Here is a 15,891-nt window from a genome sequence, read left to right as displayed (position 1 = left end):
TGCAGATTTTAAAGGAAAAAGCTAAGGCTCTGGATTTGAGACTCAGATGTTAAGGACAAAATGATTTAACCTCCTTCCTGGAATATTCCAAAATGCTATTTTAAATGTTGATTTTTCTCAGAATTAGAATTGAACTCTGTAGCTAGCTCATTTGAGAGGAAAATAGGGTGCAAAGAACAAAGGCCCTGCCCCAGGTCACCTTGGGGGACGCTCCCTGGACCTGCTGTCATGAGAACCGCGCTCTAAACCATGCTTTGATGGCTCATCTCTTTTGCCTCTGTTTCCCAATAGAAATGTCAAACTAACACCAGCCCTTGCTCTCTGACAAGATCAGAGATCTGGTGAAGATCAAAGAACACTATAAGTTTGAAAAAATTCATAGCACTACTGCAATAGGATATCATTGTGATTAAAGCCATATTAATGGAATTTCAGGTCCATTCTTTCTTTAAAGACCTAATGTTTAAAATTAAAATATTAAATAAAATAAATACTTGTCTAGGTCTGAAAGAACGCATGGAAAACTCGGCTTTCAGCCATGGAGTAACCCAGATGCCCTTGAAGCTCTCCCACCCCTGAAATGCTGGGCAAGATGGGCTCCAGTGCCACCATGAATTCCAGTCCTGCCATCTGTGGAGCCTTGAGACCCTCTGTAGGATTCTTGTGTTTTCCAGAATCTTCTCACGGTCTCTTTTTCCCTGAGTTCCTTCTTATTTGTGTTGAAGATTTGGGGAGGGTCAGTAGGGCAGAGACAGGGAATACGGACAGGTTTTGCAAATGACATATCTGATAAAGGATTAGTATCCAAAATATATAAAGAACTTAGACAACTCAACACCAGAAAAAGAAAAAAAACATAATCCAATTTAAAAATGGGCAGAAGACATGAACAGACATTTCTCCAAAGAAGACATACAGATGGCAAATAAACAGGAAAAATGCTCAACATCACTCATCATCACAGAAATGCAAATCAAAACCACAATGACCTCACACCTGTCAGAATGGCTAAAATCAAAAACACAAGAAACAACAAGTGTTGGCAAGAATGTGGAGAAATAGGAACCCTCAAGCACTGCTGGTGGGAATGCAAACTGGTGCAGCCACTCTGGAAGACAGTATGGAGGTTCCCCAAAAATTAAAAATAGAGCCATATGATCTAGTACTCACACTATTGGGTATTGACCCAAAGAATACAAAAACACTAGTTCAAAAGGATATATGCACCCATATGTTTATTGCAGCATTATTTATAATAGCTAAATTATGGAAGCAACCCTAGATGGATAGATGAATGGATAAAGAAGTGGTATATATCTACAATGGAATATTACTCAACCATAAGAAAGTATGAAATCTTGCCACTTGCAACAACATGGATGGATCCAGAGAGCACAACGCTAAGCGAAATAAGTCAGAGAAAGACAAATATCACAATTTCACTCACATGTGGAATTTAAGAAACAAAACAAAGGGAAAAAAGAGACAACCCAAAAAACAGACTCTTCACTATAGAGAACAAACAGATGGTTACCAGAGGGGAGGTAGGTGGGGAGACGGATGAAATACAGGGGATGAGGAGTGCACTTATCATGGTGAGCACTGAATAATGCATAGAATTGTTGAATCACTATATTGTACACATGAGACTAATATAACACTGTATGTTAACTATACTGGAATTAAAATAATTTTTTTTTAAGACGGGTTTTACAGCACGACACAAAATCTTTCACAGGAGAGCCTGGTCCCCCACCTCCCCTGGTCCTTTTTCTCCTGCCTCCCTTCTCGGCTCTTCATGAGTCTCCGTTTGGGAGCAAACCTCCCCAGTTCCATGCCTGGTGTCCTGAGGAGTGACTCCCCTTCCTGGTATCTTGACGCTGGCGGACATCCCAAGGGTCTCACCCCATCCAAGCAGGCTCCTCAAGGCATTTTTTGTTTCAAACAGAGGGTGATCCTTTCTTAAGAGGCGTTCAGATGGCAACGGTTAATATAAGGACACGTGGCTAAGGTAGCACCCCTGTGAGAACAAACCCGTTCTCACAATGTGGTTCTCTCACCCGACAGCATCGACATCAGCCGGCCGCTTGTCAGGAATACAAATCTGGGGCGGCAGACCTATAAAATCAGAAACCCTGAAAGCGCAGCCCAGCGATCTGCATTCTTACAAGCCTCCAGGAGATTCCGACGCTGGTCAGATTGGGAGAATCACTGAATGCTCTGCAGACGGTCAGCGTGTCGGTGGCACCTGCCAGTTAGCACGCAGCACAGTGCCTGACGTGTAGCACATTCCAGAAAGAGTAGACAAAGTACTGCGTGCCAGCTCTGGGATGCCATGTGAAGAGGAAGAAGAAACCATTTGAAACACAATTTCTGCTCTTGTGACTTGAAACCAGCCATGAGAAAGCAATGCGTGAGCATGTAGTCTTAGAGCCTCAAGTCAACGTACAGCTACTCAGCCCGTGTTTTGGGGGATGCAGATGGGAAAAGCGAGACTGCACATGACTTGAGGTGTTGGAGAAGAAGAGCCCGCCCAGGACCCAGCTCTCCGGGTATCCCAGCCTCCAGGTTGTCCTGGGATTTCCTGCCTCCACAGCCCCTCTGTGGTGGAGGATGATTAATGACTGAATTTCGTGGTTCGGCCGTGAATCCGTCGGGGCTCTCAGGGAGAACTCAGTGTGGGCTGGAGGAGTTAGAGAAGGTTGCCCTGATGGGGAACTCGTGCTGGGCTTCTTTTCAGAACAAGAAAGATCTGGATGAGCAGAGATTTATAGGATTTTCCTTTTCCGGTTTTGGTAACTTTCCAAAGCATGGAGAGAAAACGCATAGCAAGCTTTTCTTTAGTGGACATAAATTGTATTTGTCCAAAGAAGGAAGCTAGATCCAAACAGCCAAACAAAGATGTAGGCCAGGCCCGCAGGCCTAGCATGAAATTGTGGCTGGGCTCTTGGCACACAGCCCCTTGGCAGGTGGGTCCCCAAAAGATGCCGGTCTCCTCCTTTCCCAGCATGCCCCTCAAGGGTGGTCAGGCCACGGTTCGCCCTTCCCTTCACCTTGATGGTGCTCTTGGCTTTCTCATGTCTCTCTTCTTAGTCATGTCTGCCCCTCCGCTCTTGCCCATCCCTTCTTGGATAATTCAGCAGCAAAGTCTGATGATTTCTTTGACTTAGAGATTCCCCAGCCATATGTCTCTGCCACTGCCAGCAAAAGGTCCTCCAATAGCGGCAACCTTGGAGTACTTGCCGTGTACAGGAAGGAGAGTGGGACGTGTGAAAAAGCCATGGGAAACCTTGACCATTTCCCTCAAAGAAAGCAGGCTGGAGCCCCGGGGAGAAACAAAAAAAAAAAGCTAAATTCACTAATTTTGGAAAGAATGTGACTAACCTTCAACCTACAGCATATCGGAAGCAGGAGAGCCTGTAAGGGACATTGATCATGCAACCTCTAGCAGCAGAATCTGACATACCGCATGCATGCATGAATGAATGAATGAATGGAAAAAGGAAAAGAAAAGTGCCTGTAGAGCTTTTCAAGCACCTGAGGTGTAAAACACTCATGCACGAGTTGATAAGTTGTCTTTCAATGGTATGATAGTGTGGTGAGCTCTAGGGAACCCCCCCCCCCATTGATAGCAAGTGGCTTTGTTAGAATCTTTGTAAACTAGAGCTAAATACAGTCTGTTTAGCTACCTAGGTGAAAAACTAATCCACAAAAAAAAAAAAAAAAAAAAAATAGCTAGCTGAAATTGGGATTAACTACAAATCATCTAGAATTGCAGTTGACCTGATTTGTTAAAAAACATCGGCAGCTTTGTCCCAGATGTCTGTGTCGAGGGAAGTGGTGGGAGGGTTGTAGAAGTGGCAAGTGAAATGTAAAATCAATAATTCAATAACAGAGCTTCTTCAGAGGCTTAAAAAAAAAAATCCTTTCTGTGTTAGACCCCAGAACAAGCCCAAGCAATTATGCTGGTCACATAGCAAGGAGATATCTGTGTATTCCAACATCAGCAAATACAGCACGGCTCTCTCCACGATAACATACTTCTAAAGGTCACTGAGCATCTTCGGACCGGAAATCTAGATATCTTTAATAGTTAGGCAGCAATGTATTTCAGTTAAAAAACACTGTCTTTTATCTAATTTTTTTTAAAGATTTTATTTTATTTATTTGAGAGAGAAAGGGGTAAGGGGCTGAGCAGAGAGCAGGACGCAGGGCTCAATCTCAGGACCCTGAGATCATGACCTGAGCTGAAGGCAGATGCTTAACCGACTGAGCCACCCAGGTGCCCCTTTTATCTAATTTTTTAAAGGTCAGCTCACTCCGACTTTTTGGGCACTTTTTGAGCAATTCCTGGAAAAAGATCACATCCCAAGAATGAAGCTGCCATGGGGCTTCTGTGTCGACCGAGGTCCCTGAAACAAACCCAAACATTGCCCAGAGCTCAAGGAAGTCTAATTCTCAGCCTGAAAAATAATCTAAAGTTACATATTGCTCCGCTTGGAGGTCCTAGGAACTAAGCAGGTTAAAATGAGGTTCAAAGGAGATTCTTAGGATTTCTGACCACTGTGTACTGGGTAACCCAGGGTCTCAATTATCCAGGTGTCTGTCCACCTTCAGTGTGCAGAGCTCAGGGATCACAAATAATAAGCCCCATTGATCCCACACGATTGAAGAAAGAAGCATTCTAGCTCATTGTCTATTCATTTCAATAGCTACCTCCTCAGTGCTGTTAATATTGCTCTCATAGTTTGTGTTCATGTCTGGCTTCCCCGACTATCCTATGAGCTCCTGTAGGATGCATTTCTTCATGCACTTCCTAGTGGGTACTCAGTGCCTGATGTCAGGAATCAGTTAATGAAGGTGTATTAAATGAATAAGTTAATTTTTCATATGCGACAACAATGCAATTCACACTTAAAATTTTCAAAATACTATTTCATCTTTGCTTACTCAGGTTATCTCCACATACTAAACTTTGTACAGTTAATCCTATATTGATTAAATGTGTCTATTTTAGGTCAGTTATTTGTGTCATATGCTGGTAAATTCTTAAAAAGCAACACAACTCTTAAGAACTCTGAGTCTAGATGGGATAATCGGGGGCATTTTCCAATGTTTCCACTGTGTGTTATCTAATCAAGTCCTTTCTCAATTCGGAGGTATTCACTCCCTTTTCCATATGTAGGCATCCTAGCTGGAGAGGTGAAATAAATCACCTGAACTCGCATTGCTCAAGAAAGAAGAGGAGTGGGATTCAAATGCAGGACTTTTGATTCTATATCCCATGCACCAGAATTCCTTCTGACTTAATATCCCTAAGCACAAAGACACCAATATTAGAATAAGGGAGTTGGCTTGAAATCAACTCTGGTCTCAGAGCACGTGGTGGAAGCTGCTTTTTCACACTCAGTCCCACATCCCACATGCCCACCTCACGGCTTCTCTCCTCCCCCCACCCCTCCCCTCCTTGTCCACCCCCAGCTTCCCTTCACACAGCAGCAGACCACAGAGGAGAACACTTTTTGTCTCACCATGACTGTTGTTTAGATTCCTGATAAATGGAAGTTTCCTCGTGGAAGCAACATGGAAATACATTCATGCAATGTGTTATTACAGAATTCACAGTGTTTTTTTTTTTTTAAACATTATCCATCACCTGAAGGTACACTTGAGAAAGTGACTTTATATGATTTTATAAGACTGAATTGAGCTAGGGGGAATATTCCTGATATTGGTCCCCATTTGTCAACCAAGCTACAGAGGTTGTGGGGGGGGTGAAGCTTGGGCCTGGGGTCTCTGTGACACTCAGCCTGGAGGACAGACTCGCTCTTGAGCGTCTCCTTCCACCAAGGAATACTCTCCTGAGTGCGAATCAAACTTCTCTGACTGTATCCACCTGGCCCTGAAAGGTTTAGTGCTGTTACTTGAAAGGAAATGTTTATTATTATTATTATTATTATTATTATTCTCAGATTGGTCCCCAAGGAAGAGAAAGAATGGATCCTGAGCCAAATGTTTATTCAGTCAAGATGAGAAAACTCAAGCCACATAGGGGAGAAATCTATTTCTTGCCAAGGGGACAGGCAGAGGCTACAAAAAATAAGATGTTGTGATGCTTACATTGCAGATTAAAGTAGAATCCTCTCCTTCAACTTCCCAAACTCTACTCTTAGTCACCATTAGTCTCATTTTAGCTAATCTATCCAATTTAGCTAATCCGCATTTTATACATTTGGCAGCAAATTTGTGTTTAAGTGATCCTCAGAAACCCCCTAACCCTCAGCAACCACGATGCCTAGGATGGGTCACAGAAAAGGGTCATCTCTAGTCTCACGGGACCAAAATGCCATTTGAATGACAGTCCAACACAGGCCCGGATGGTTTCCTGTGTGACACCCAGAATCATTCTAGGTGGGGAAACAGAATGCATCTGAAAAGTAAAAAAACCCAGTGCTCTCTGCTCCGAAAGAACTAACAAGCCAGGTGGGAAGGCAAGATCTGAACAAAAGCCAACAGCACTAGAAGGGTCGAATGATAAGAAAGCCAACAAAGTGAAAAATGACACAGAGCGACTGCCATACATTCGAGAAAGACCATAACATCCTACAAAAAAAAAGAAAGTATGGCAACAGTAGCAGTTTTAATGGCAGCCACATAGCTCACTCCTGATGAAAAGGAGCAGAGGTGTTTGCTAACGGGCCACGTGGTCGGCGTGTGTGGTTCACGTGGCGGGCAGACGTAGGCTGAGGTTCAGTCCGCGGAGCTGAGCCTGCTGCTTGCCATCCTGGGGCCGCTGTGTGTTGCTTTCCTACTGCTACGAGTCACGGAAATTGTTCAATTCATTATCTGATCCTCCTTATTTCCAAGGCTGTGTCTCAATAAGACATAAAGACTTTTTTCACATTTTAGCACATTGCTCTTTTTTATAGGACATTAAAAAAAAGAAGAAGAAGAAGAAGCAAAAATGTGTCCTGTGTCTTGTTTTAGGGACAGAAGGTAAAAGAGGCAGTTTCCACATGTTGGTTCCTTTGCTGTGTGCCATGTAGCTCCTGGGGTGTGTGGGGGGTGGGGGGCAGGCCCTGCTCCAGGCTGTTGGGTAGAGGGGAAGTCATCTGGCCTCCTTATAGCCAAGCTGGTCTCAGCTCCCAGCCACTCCCCTGGCCCCAAATACTGCAGGTTCCTGCCCTACTCCCCTCTCCCAGACCATTCCCTGAGTCTCCTGTAGTTTAGAGGAGAAGGATGGTTTACTTTTAAGACAAGGACCCTGAGCCTGAAACAGGATTGGCTGCTCTTATTAAAGCAGAAATTTGGGCCAAACAGGGCCTATCCTGAGAGAAATGGATGAGTTTTAATAACTACAAAGCTTGTACTGTTGGTTGTGAATGATAACATACAAGGGTGTTTTCAAAGAACTTTAAGACCTCTTGCTGTTGGAAGACGGACTACCTTGGCTATTTATTAGATCCAGTTGCAAGTAAAAACTACTCTTGAAAAAAAATGCAGCTGTCTATAGTCCAAAACCATGGAAACCAGCTCTCTCTGCAAACAATGAGCCTGCTTCCAGCCAAGGCAGCGAGAGATTCTCATTTCTCATGATTTTCTTCCAAATCCCAAACAGCAAATGCCTTTAAAATGCACAAAAGAGCAAGGAGCCTACTGAATTGGCAATTATTCCTGTTCCTTCTTAGTAAAGGAGGGGAAGGCATAAAAGATCTGTGTTTTGCTACTTTGGGGTTTCCAAAGACAAGATGGCCTCAGAACAAGTTAACCCTCAGTGGAGAGAACTGCATGGAGCTGCAGAGGCAGAGTGTTTGGCGTTTTCCTGACCAAGGTATGTTTTCTTTTTCGGCAAAGGCCTTGTTCCCTCTGGAACGACAGACATGTGCTAGTTCCGGAATGAACCCCATAGAAACCACACTGCTTTCAACATGGTTCCAGTCAGCACATAGTTTCTCAGTTATAAACCACCCTCCCCCTCATTCTCCAATCCCAGATAGTCCACGGTCTGCTTTCCAAACACACTCTTGCAACAAATAGCGATAGTCCGTATAAGCTGGAATTTGAAATATGCACCCAATTGCAGGTCATGTTATCAGAGTCATCCTTTCAAGGTCTGACCTGTTCAGCCGGTGACTGACCCACACAAAGTGGAGACAGCTGAGGCCTGGTGCTGGTGGAGGCTGTCCACCCCGACTCAGCCTTTCCACCACGCTGCCTCCCCGTGCCCACAGAGCCAAGGCAGGGTCCTTGTGACAAGGACCCTCTGTTCACACCAGCCTGGTGGCCACTGTGCACATTCACATTGGGGCAGAAATTAGCAGCCCAGGATGGCTTATTATCTCCTCCTGAGAATTTCTCCACTGCCCTGGGATGGGTTAGGTTACCCCCTATGTTCCCGAAAGATCTTGCACTTCTGCTGCCCTAGCATCTGTGTCCTGATCCCCATCCGCCACACGCCTGAGAGCCCCATTCCATCTGCTGCTGGGCCATTGGTCCTCAGTTCAGTGCCCTGCCCACAGCAGAACCTCAGTGAACATTCCCTGAATGTTGTTGGAAAGAGGATGTCCACAGAGACCCATGCTAACTATCCATTCATTAGAAATGAACCTCTACTGGTAGAATTTCCATGAGAGAAGTATCTGAGTAAGAGACATTGAGAACAGACCCATCAAATAAGGTGGCACCGCCTTACCAGTCCTGTAACCTTCACAGGGCGCTGCAGTCCTCTGAGAATGTGATTAAATCTATGATGAATCCTCTACCCAGAAAAACATTTGCATGCACACACACACACACAGATATACATGCAATCTTGCCTGCAATTTCAAGAAATTAGAAATTAAAGGATCCGTTGAAATACATTCCTGGGACCCCAGGCTGAGAACATCTGCTCCATCTCAGTTGGATACTTTTCTCCATTTCTACGTTAGATTTCTAGCTGCCTGAGGGCAGGAAGGAAATCTTGGCCAGCCCTGACTCTACCAGTAGTAACCACTGTTGCCTGCACATAACAGAGACTCCATAAATGGTCAGAGAAAAAGTGCACCATACTGAGAAAGGGTGAAGAGTTGACTCTCAAGATTCAGCAAGAGTTCTTATCTTAAGCAATCCACCAGGAGCTCCTGCACTTTCTCTCCCCCTGTCCACACCCACCCCCAAAGAAACAGGAGCATCCCTATGACTTGCAGAGCAGGGACTAAGGGGTGTTTCTGACATTGGTGCATGGTGAGTGCCGCCAGGCACCTGCCCTAGACCAGTTGGACCTCAATGCACTGTCCACTGTGGCGAGAGAGAATGTTGCAGGACCTCCCCGGAGGGCACTTTGAAAACTCTTGGGGGCATTTTTTGGTTCTCACAATATTTAGGGATCACCATCACTTTTTTGCGATGTGCAGGCAAATGCCACACGGCAAAGAATTGTCCAAAGTCTCACATCACCTCCCAATGTGCCATCAGATAATAAAATAAACATGGCTGTTGTCTTGTGATCCTGGATCCTGACTCCATGTTACATACCCTCACAAAGTAACGGGGTGGGTTGAATGTACGCTGCATTTTTCGAGAATGCAGCTACCGCTGAAGTCCATGTAAGATTGTGCACTGTTTGGTTTGGAACTTTATCAAGAGTTGTTCACCTTTTGAAATATCACAATGCCAATGTCTATACCTCTGCTGGGATTTGCGTCCCCAGTGTGCCTGCAGCGGGCTGCTACGAGAGCTACAGCATTCACCGTGATTCGACCCAGACTTGCAAGCCCTGACCACCTCCTCACATCTTCTAGCGTCGCGATGCCTAAACATTTACCATTTACATGGATATTCTTCTTTAAAATTATTTTTAGTATTTCTCCTTTATATTATAGTCAGGGCATCCTATTGATTTTTTTAAATTATGTGCATAAGTCAGTTTTATTACCTAGATATTTAGTTTCAAGAGAGTGAAAGGAATACAACAAAAAGTTTGCCACGGAAGGGGGAGAAGTGTGACAGTGAACTGTGGCAATGCCATTTAAATGCTGAATCATCGAGGATGCTCTTAACCGGGGCGTCTGGGTGGCTCAGGCGGTTAAGCGTCTGCCCTCGGCTGGGGTCATGATCCCAGGGTCCTGGGATCGAGTCCCGCGTCGGGCTCCCTGCTCAGCAGGGAATTGCTTCTCCCTCTCCCGCTCCCCCTGCTTGTGTTTCTGCTCTTGCTAACTCTCTCTCTCTCAAATAAATAAATAAAATCTTTTTTTAAAAAAAGGATGCTCTTAACTGTAAGTAACAGAGCGCTAAATGTGGCTTAGACTATCGCATAAAGATAATTTCTTCATAGAGCCAGAAGCCCAGAGGTAGGTAGTTCCGACACGGTTTTAGCGGCTTCCTGAGATGGAAAACAACCCAGGGGATCTCCATCCTTCCGTCTGCTGCCTTCGGTGTGTTGGCATTTGCCCGCAGGCTTGGCCCTCCGGCATGAACACTGCAACCACCCCGTTTGTAGCCAAAAGGCAGAGGCAAAGATTTCCCTTGCATGGCTCTTTTATCAAAGAGGAAGAGTTTTTCCAGAAGTTCAAGGGAAGACTTCCTTTATGGTTTAATTCACCGAGACTTCCTTGGATGCCCATGGCTGCCAGGGCAGCTGGGAAGGCCAGTCTTTTCATTATGAAGTAGAGGTGGGCTCTGGGGCAAGGATGTGGGGGAAGGGCGGCTACTGGTTACAATCAGAAGTGTTTGCTACTCACTGGAGCACGCTGATTCACAAACAACAAACAGACAAAACCAAGAGCACACGGTAGCTTTAGCATGATGCTTCTATATGTTGATGCTTCAACTAGAACATAAGATTGTGCATTCAGACTCTGCTTCATGCTCTTAATTCTCCATGCCCCCTTTGTTCCTACTTGCCAGAATTTGATCCCAATGCAAAGTGGTATGTTCTGTGTACAGAAAAAAATTTTGAACTCTTGCAGCCTACCTCTGGGATCTCCAATGAGAATATGTGCAATTAAACAAAACTCTTTACACATGCAAGCTAGTCTTAGTCTGATAACATCGATCCCAAAGAATACTTAAGGAGCAAAACCATAAGTTTATTTTAAACTCAGTTTCCCACCCTAATTAGGATCTACAATGGGACAAAAAAATCTGCGTGAGATTGAAATTTGACAGCGTAACTTTCAGATTCAGAGCAGAGACCTGCTAGGCTACACTACTTGAATACTGAGAATGTGACCTTTTGGAAAAAATCCAGAACTAGATAAAAAAGAATCATTATAGACTGAAAATACAGTGAGCAAAAAAGAGAACAATCTGTCCTGTTTTAATTCCCATCGACCAAGTTCTGTTCAAGACCTAGACCACAGTTTGGCACTAGAGCCAAGAACAAGAACGGGCAAGGCTCTTCCCGCGGCTGCTGGGCGGTGAGTATCGAAGCACGCTCTCGGTGCTGAGCAATGGAGTCACAGTACCGGTGACCACGTGTCTGCACTTGCCCAAGAAGCCCCGGTGTGCTCCTATTACTCCCACTCTAATTATTAATACCTCTCTTCTTTTCATCCTCCGAGGGGGTCCCGGTTTGGGTGATCCATTATATGGTCACCCCATTAACTGATGGAAAATTAAGCATCAACTCATGCCCAATCCCCCAGCTTTAGGGCTGGAGAAAAGAAAGCTAAAAGAAGGAGAAAGTTGTAGGGTTCGGGAGTTGGGGCAGAAAAAGGTTAGCAGGGGAGGAAAAAAAAAAGAGTAGACAAATTAAAAAATTAAAAAAAAAAAATCAAGCCTCAGTTAGAAAGAACAGAACCCCAGAATGCCATTCCTCCAGGTAGTCTCCACCTCTGCTGGGAGGGCTGGGGGGGTGGGGAATCTGAAGACGGCCGGATGAATGGATGGTTTGTTTCCCTCCAAAGAGGCTTACAGCTGGACAACCGTAGTCCAAATGCCAGCCCTGTTTCGCAGGCAGGCTCCTCAGGCCGCCAAGTGTTACAAGCCCTTCACAGAGCAGTGGATTTTAAAGGTGAATTGAAACTATTTTAAGATCCCTCTAGGGCAGCAGATGGACAGAATGACGGATTGTTACTACAGTGGGTTATTTTCATTCCTGGCCCAAGTGTGCACACAGCACTGTAGGCTCGTGACTGGTGGGGTTTGCTCTCTGCGCAAGCAAGATGCGTTCTATGAAATCGGCGAAGGAGGGAGGGTGGGAACCAGATTACAGGTTCTTCTAAATGAAATTTAAAAGTACTGACTAGGGGGCGCCTGGGTGGCTCAGTCGTTAAGCGTCTGCCTTCAGCTCAGGTCATGATCTCAGGGTCCTGGGATCGAGCCCCGCATCGGGCTCCCTGCTCCGCAGGAGGCCTGCTTCTCCCTCTCCCACTCCCCCTGCTTGTGTTCCCTCTCTCGCTGTGTCTCTCTCTGTCAAATAAATAAATAAAATCTTAAAAAAAAAAAAAAAAAAAGTACTGACTAGGCCATAGTAAGACTAGGCAAGCCCACGTGGAACTCTGCTTTGACCTTATCTTTGCAATCCAATCGGGAGAGAGAGGAATGACATGACATGAAACTGTCCTTTCAGGAGTTATAGTCAGTAAGTCAAAAACTGAGACTTCTTTGGATTGGACCAATGCCACCAAATTCTTTCCCCAAAGTAACAATAAATTTTGGTATAGCTCAGTGGTTAAGAGTTCCAGTTCCGGATCAGATAGCCTTGACTCAAATCCCAGCCTCACCAGTTACCGGTCACGTTAGGCGAGTTTCTTAACCTCTGTGTATCTCAGGGGTTACAAACGGGGATAATCATCCCACCTGCCTCATTAGGTTATGGAGAGAGGTGATGAGTGAAATGTTCAGAACAGTGCCTGTTACATACTAGTGCTTATTAATTTCAGTTGTGGCTATCACCATTATTAAATGTGTAACCACAGGATTCCATTGTAATCTCTTACACGTACAACTTGCTGTTACCAAATTGACGAGCCAGGATCGATGTTTTATTTTTTTGTTTTGTTTTCAGTGATTAGCCAGTGCTATTTTGATAAGGGTCCCAGTTTCCCTCCCTTGAGTAGGCTGGTGGCGAGAAGGTTTGGGGAAGAACAGAGATACTATAAAACACAGTAACAGGGTTGTATAACTCTAGGGCGCTTCTGAACTACCCTAGTTATAAAACACCGAGAGATGGAAGGGGTAAGAAGTTGATAGCAATTAGGGAGAATTCCCCAAAACTGGGAAGTTAGGGCTAGAATGTTCTCCTACTACAAACATCGGCTAAGAATTTATGCACAAAAACCCTTTACTAGGATCCTTCTGTACTACAAATATGTATATAATGCTCAAGGAGCTCATTTATTCATTTATTCATTCTTCAAATCTGTGAGCACGTATTAGGTAAAACCAAGAACAGTTTTAGGGCTAGAGAGAGAACAATGAATACAACAGAGCCCTAAGCTTAGGAGACTCTCCAAATATGAGAGACGCTAACCAATAACAATCATCAGATGTGACCTAGATATGGGATAGTTTGGGGGGACTCAGGGAGAATAGAGAAAGGTGCCAAACTCAGTCATTTGACGAGTGACAAGTCAATCTCAGGTTCTGGCACTACCAGAAATGATGTATGGAAGAGTTTCAAAGTGGGTAATTCCTGATTTGGTTCAGATTGAAAAGAGCAGGAAAAGCTCCAAGTCAATTTAGCATCAGCAGCAAGAGGAGAGAGGGGCATTGGATGCGACGGGATAAATAACACACACAGGCTCTTTGCTGGCAGTCTGGTGAAGTCCGGGTTACTGATGTCTTTTGACAGGTGTGGAACCTAAAGCTGAGTGTTTAAGTAGCTTGGTCAAAGTCTCTAGCTGGGGAGCTGCGGAGCTGGGTTAAGCAGGTGGGTGTGGCTCTAAGCCTTGGTTTTACCACTTCTCACCGGGGCTCAATTCCAGGAAGACTAATGGAGCCCAGCCAGGATATTGTGGAAGAAAAACTAAGAGCATATTGTTACATTCAGAGTGATAGTAATATGTTTAAAACTAGATTGTATTAGGAAACCGACAATGCCAGGTGTACCCAGGTGTGCTCAAGCCCGGATGACAATTCAAACAAATTAAATTCATCAGTAACGTCTGGATAAGCCCAAAGACAAAGTGCTCATTCATTCAGAGGGATAGAGCTGCCCAGTCAATCAGATTACTTGTGACCTCATGCTCCCTGAGACGCCCATCTGGCCCAGGGATTTATGCAAATGAGTACTGGATATTCATAAAATCTCTGTCTCCCCCAATCAGGAGGTTTAATTTTCCTTATTGGCACCCTTGCTAGTGCTGGTGGAGAGGCTCAGGGAGGTAAGGCTGAGGCCTCTGACATTTTTTGCTGCAGTTCTGTTGTCATAACTATATTCTTGGCAGAAAGAGCAGGAAGCGCCAAGGAGGAAAGGACAAGACCTGTGTTTGAAAAAGCAAAACTGTCTAGAAATCTCCAACAGATTTCTCCTATGTTTCATTGGTTAGAGCTGGCTTTGAGGAGCTTGCCGCTCAGTGAGGAGATACACGTGTGCACACGCAGTTTCAGTACGCCTGGGTTCTGATTTCCAGCGTGTTGGCTTGGGAACCATGGAAGTGTCAAGTAGTGTATAAAGATTTACACTGAAATTTTAAGAAATTAACTAAGGGCTAGAGATATGTTTTAGTAGGTTGAAAAATGTTGGTTTAGAACTTGTTCACATTATCACGAATAGCAAATATACCATTTATGGAAAACTTGCACATTGAAAATGCTTGTTTCTAAAAATGCTTATTTATAAAGCCTCAGAATTCACTAATGAGGTCTGATCACATGGCAGATCATTCTTTAACCACTGGCTGTTCTGTGCTCCAAAGGTCTCCATTACCGGAATGTTTGCATAGAAGTTTCCGTGCTCTTCCAAACTCAGCACTATCATCTTGGTGACATCTTTCAATGAGGTGAGCTACGTGGCCAATGTCATAATCCCTTTGCAACTTGAAACTTTTACTGACTCCAGTCAGGATTTGATTTTCACTCGTGCTTAATCTGAGAGCCCATGCACAATGGTCATTGGCATTTTCTGGTTACACGTCCGCTCAAAAGTGTAAAAACTCTCAAAAAACATGCATCCCTAGAGGATAGGCACAGACTCCTGACCAGGCCAGCGACATTGTCATGAGAGGCCCCGGAAGTGGATCTCGCCTGGGAGGTGGCCCTACCATGCTGGCAAGTCTCTCTGTCTCCAAGGTTGTGGGCCCTTACAGCCTGTAAGAGACCACAAAACCTTTGCCAGGCAGTTTACATCAGATGGCCCTTAAATGTGTGTGTTCGCGCCCATGTGTGCCCACGTTCCCACATGTGTTCATTTGAAATTTTTTACTTTTTAAAGTATTTCATTCTGAAAAGGAAGCATAGGGTGTGATGTTTCCATAGGGTGACCCCTATGTGCTACAGGAACCCAAAGGAGGTGCACTGTGTTTGAGGGGTCAATCAAGACCCCTCAGGGGGTGTGGTATCTGAGCTGACACTTGAAGGATTTTGAACTCCCTTCCTTGGACCCCCACCCCCTTCTGATTTCGGGCAACCCCATCTTGGAGACTAGGGAGCAAAGCCTCCTTGATGGAGACAGGAGGCGGGGTGGGGGCAGGGGGTGGGGGCGGCGGGTACCAGCCTCACTGCCCCCGAACTCCTCCCGGATGTGGTTCATTTTGCTTTGTGTTGATTGCTTCAGCCTGAAGTTCAGACAGTGACCTTTCTGAGCCTTCCCCAGGGCTGAGCTTCACTGTGGACATCGAGGATTGTGACCCTCTCCATCTCTCCACCTGAATGCGGAGGATTCTTTTCCCCTTCTGCACAGGAATGGCCTCTACTCATTATCGAGATTTCCATGACAGCTTTTAAATGTCAGTTTTGTGAGTTTTA

At 44.9% G+C, this 15,891-nt stretch overlaps 1 protein-coding gene across 1 annotated transcript in view; it reads left to right on the top strand.

The window, feature by feature from the left end:
* The window catches only part of UST (uronyl 2-sulfotransferase), a 325,108-nt gene extending 310,181 nt beyond the window's left edge, over positions 1-14,927 (top strand). The window contains exon 8 of the mRNA XM_078054593.1: positions 14,844-14,927. Coding sequence (XP_077910719.1) covers positions 14,844-14,926 — 83 coding nt within the window. The 3' untranslated portion in view covers position 14,927. The remainder of the gene's footprint in view (positions 1-14,843) is intronic.
* Positions 14,928-15,891: the final 964 nt, after the last annotated feature.

The sequence above is a fragment of the Halichoerus grypus genome, chromosome 9, assembly GCF_964656455.1.
Source record: "Halichoerus grypus chromosome 9, mHalGry1.hap1.1, whole genome shotgun sequence".
NCBI classification, from domain to species: Eukaryota; Metazoa; Chordata; class Mammalia; order Carnivora; family Phocidae; genus Halichoerus; species Halichoerus grypus.
This window is presented reverse-complemented; position numbering and strand designations above follow the sequence as displayed.